The 4,009-nt window shown below is 46.9% G+C and overlaps 1 protein-coding gene across 1 annotated transcript in view; it reads left to right on the top strand.

Moving 5' to 3' along the window:
- Positions 1–4,009, top strand: part of CD302 (CD302 molecule) — a 31,713-nt gene that overhangs the window by 14,104 nt on the left and 13,600 nt on the right. The window contains exon 3 of the mRNA XM_014534111.1: positions 1,972–2,145. Coding sequence (XP_014389597.1) covers positions 1,972–2,145 — 174 coding nt within the window. The remainder of the gene's footprint in view (positions 1–1,971; positions 2,146–4,009) is intronic.

Below are 4,009 nucleotides of genomic sequence, written 5' to 3'. Positions count from 1 at the left end.
TTTCAAACTAGCTGCTCAGAGGCCGGCAGCGGCAGGCGGGGAATGTTGGAGTCCTCCGTCACTGAAGCAAGCAAGCCTCCTGTTAGCTTTAAGCCTGGCTGCTGATAGGATATATATACTGGGGGCCCAGTGCACAAATTCATGCACCTTGAAGGGAACTATGGACCATGAGGCTGCGGTAGGCACAGGGGCGGGTCTCGACCCATCCTCTGCACCCCTGCCTGGCCCCTCCCACCACAGCTCCAGTCCCCTGTCTGCCAGCAGCCCTGCTCCCACTGCCTCCACTCCCACACACTGACGGCCATCCTCCTGGCACCCGCTGACTGCGCGGAGTGATTAGGGCCAGCGCCATCAGCAGGTGCAAGCTGGGGCTGCTGCCTGATTGCCCCTCAGGAGCAGGGGGAGGTGGAGAAGCCCTCAGGAGTGATCGGGGCTGGCAGCCAGTGTGAGCAGTGGCTCCAGGGCTGGCAGCAGGTGTGGGCGCCAGCAGCAGGTGCGAGCGCCCAGCGGGACCGCGGCATGTGGGAGCAAAGAATTTTCAGTAACCACCAGAGGCTCACACTGATGACAGTGACCAGCACACTGCCTTTGTCTGGTGCCCCTACTCACCTGCTCCACCATCTCTCCTTGGCCGATGCCCACTATGTTCCGCACTCTGCCACCTGCTGCTAATGCCCGCCATGTTCCGCACATGTCCCCTGGTGGTCAGCGCATATTATAGTGACTGGTTGTTCGGTTGCTTGGTTGCTTGGTTGTTCCGCTGTTCTGTCTATTTGCATATTAGGGATATATATATATATATACACACACACATATATATACATATATATACACACACATATACATATATATATACACTCTTTTTTATAAAAAAAAATATATTTTATTGATTTTTTACAGAGAGGAAGGGAGAGGGATAGAGAGTTAGAAACATCGATGAGAGAGAACCATCGATCAGCTGCCTCCTGCACGCCCCCCCACTGGGGATGTGCCTGCAACCAAGGTACATGCCCTGGACTGGAATCGAACCTGGGACCCTCCAGTCCGCAGGCCGACGCTCTATCCACTGAGCTAAACTGGTTAGGGCTATATATATATACTCTTTACTAGTTTATTGAATTTAAAAAATTGAAGATCCCGCATTTTTAAAAGGTCTTTTTACATAAAGTAGAATTTCTAATTGACAGATTTGGAAATCAATCTGAATTGGACAAACTATGGACTCAATACACAGATGAGATTTCCTCATACCATTACCTTGACATGGATTTGATACCCACCCTCAAAAGAATCCTATAAAAAATTGCTTCAAAGCCCCTTTAAAATTGCAATAGTGCAGCAAAACCACAAGTAATCCACTGCCTATTAACCTGTTATTTTAAATATAGCCTGAAAAGCCAACAGGCATTTTTTGTGCAATTTTTTAAAACATTGTAAGATGAAATATCAAATCTGCACAGTGCTGTCCCTTCACAGAAGGTAAGAAAACGCCAGCCCATCATGTTGGAGGCTGGCCTCAGTGCTGTAGGCTATGAAAGTGGGCCTCCTTCAGGGTCTGGTTGATGTGGAAGTAAAGACCTTGGCATAGTGCAGACTGCTCGAGTGCGGGCTGAGGGGTGTTGAGGCTGGACCCGGTGACCATGTGGTTCAAGCTACTTTCTAGCCCACTGGCCCTGTCCTGGCTGTTGATGCTGCTGCTGCTTCCACCACTGTCACGGCTTGAAGACTGTGTCCCAGGAATCGGGAAAGACAGGGTTTCTACTACTCCTTTTGGTCTGTGGGGGGAGATGGTGGTTCTCTTCATTGCCATTCCTTCTTTTCCTGGGGCGGAGGTGCTCGCTCCTGTTCCTTTTCTAATTAAAATACTACAACCAAATGTTTAGACTAGACGTACCTTTCTAACTTTCTACCTTTAATCCTAGACCCTTTGGGTTTTATACTGATAATGTTGAAAATATTCTTAACTGACAGATCAGAGTTTCAAGTGGTTTGATAAGTCAAATATGACTTTTCGTAAGTGGACAGACCAAGATGAGGAGGAGGATCTGGTTGACACCTGTGCCTTTTTGCATACCACGACCGGAGAATGGAAAAAAGGAAATTGTGAAGTTTCTTCTGTGCCAGGAGCCCTTTGTAAAGCAGCTAGTAAGTATAATTGAAGACCTTTTTCCAATCTAAGAGGCATGGGAAAGTAGGGATGGTTTTGAAATAATTTTATTTGAGATAAGTATGCCTCAGGGGAGGGAATAAGACTTCAGAATACATTAGGGTGGTTTGTTCTCAAATCTCTTGGAAGTCAAGCATTAATTCTCTTACATTTCAAAGGTTGGGACAGATCAGGTGAACCACATACTTAAAAAAAAGATTATCTTTTTGTTGAAAATATTACAGATGTCTCCCTTGCCCCCTCCCCTGGCCTTCCCCGAACTATTGTCTGTCCATGGGCTATGCATATATGCATATAAATTCTTTGGTTAATCTCTGCCCCATCCCTCTGAAATATCAGTCTGTTCCATGCTTCAATGTCTGTATCTTTTTTGCTGGTCAGTTTATTTTGTTCATTAGAGTCCACGTATAAGTGAGATCATGTAATACTTGTCTTTCTCTGACTGGCTTATTTTGAACCACACATACTTTTATTCTGTCTGCTTATTCTTAAGAGTTTGTAAGAGGTCAAAATTCCTTCTGTTGTTCAGAGGAATTATCATAGCCCCTTCGCATGTGATTTGATTGAACAGTGAAAGTGGTGAATGAAGACTCCAGGATTCTAATGTTTAAAAAGAATTTGATTCTGTACAAGAATGAGTATCTTTTCTTTGGGCAAAGAAGATTTTTGTTGTAGTTTATAATTTATTCTGGATTAAAATTTAAGTTTTCTTCTGATCCATCAGAATACTTTCTAGTGAACAAAATTATTCTGACACAAAACATTAAATTAAAAAAAAGAATCCTCACCAGAGGATGTTTTTTATTGATGGGAGAGGGAAAGGGGTGGAGGGAGGGGGAGAGGGAGGGGGAGAGGGAGAGATAGAGATCAATGGGTGCCTTCCGACTAGGGATGGAACCTGAAACCTGGGTATGTCCTGACCCGGTATTGAACCCTCCACCCTTTGGTGCACAGGACAACATTCCAACTGAGCCACACCAGCCAGGGCCTAACCCAGATTTTGATGTTATTATTAAACACTAGAGACCTGGTGCATGAAATTCATGCACTGGGGGTGGGGGTCCCTATCCAGGCCTGCGCCTTCTCACAGTCCAGGAGCCCTTGGGGGATGTTCAACTGCTGGCTTATGCCTGGGGAATGGGCCTAAGCCGGCAGTCGGACATAGTTAGCACTGCCACGGAGGTGGGAAAGGCTTCCACCACCACCACTGTGCTCGCCAACTATGAGCCCAGCTCAGGGCTTCTGGCTGAGTGGCGCTCCCCCTGGTGGTCAGTGTGCATCATAGTGACCGGTCATTCCGCCATTCAGTCGATTTGTATATTAGCTTTTTATTATATAGGATTACACAGTTAGTGTTCTAAGTTTTAGAAATAATTTTTTTTTCATTAGAGACACTTGAAATTTCAAAATTTTGGAGTGTGTGAAACAAGACAGCCATTTTCTCACTTTGCATCTTTAGTAATGCATCCTTCTACTTTAACTGTAAACCAAAACTATACACCTACCTCTGATCATTTCTTTACTAGAGGCCCAGTGCACAAAAATTTGTGCCCTCGGGGGGGTACCTCAGCCTGGCCTATGCCCTCTGCAGTATGGGGACCCCTCGGAGGATGTCCACCTGCTGGCTTAGGCCCACTCCCTGGGGGATCGGGCCCAAGCTGGCAGTCAGGCATCCCTCTGGCAGCCCGGCAGCCCTCGGGGGATGTCCACTTGCCAGTAGGGAGCAGGCCTAAGCTGCACTCGGACATCCTTAGCGCTGCTGAGGAGGCGGGAGAGGCTCCCACCACCACTGCTGTACTGGCAGCCGTCAGCCTGGCTTGTGGCTGAGTAGAGCTCCCCCTG

The sequence above is a fragment of the Myotis brandtii genome, unplaced genomic scaffold, assembly GCF_000412655.1.
Source record: "Myotis brandtii unplaced genomic scaffold, ASM41265v1 scaffold125, whole genome shotgun sequence".
NCBI classification, from domain to species: Eukaryota; Metazoa; Chordata; class Mammalia; order Chiroptera; family Vespertilionidae; genus Myotis; species Myotis brandtii.
The sequence above is the reverse complement of the archived record's forward strand: the minus strand, read 5'-3'. Positions and strand labels throughout refer to the sequence as shown.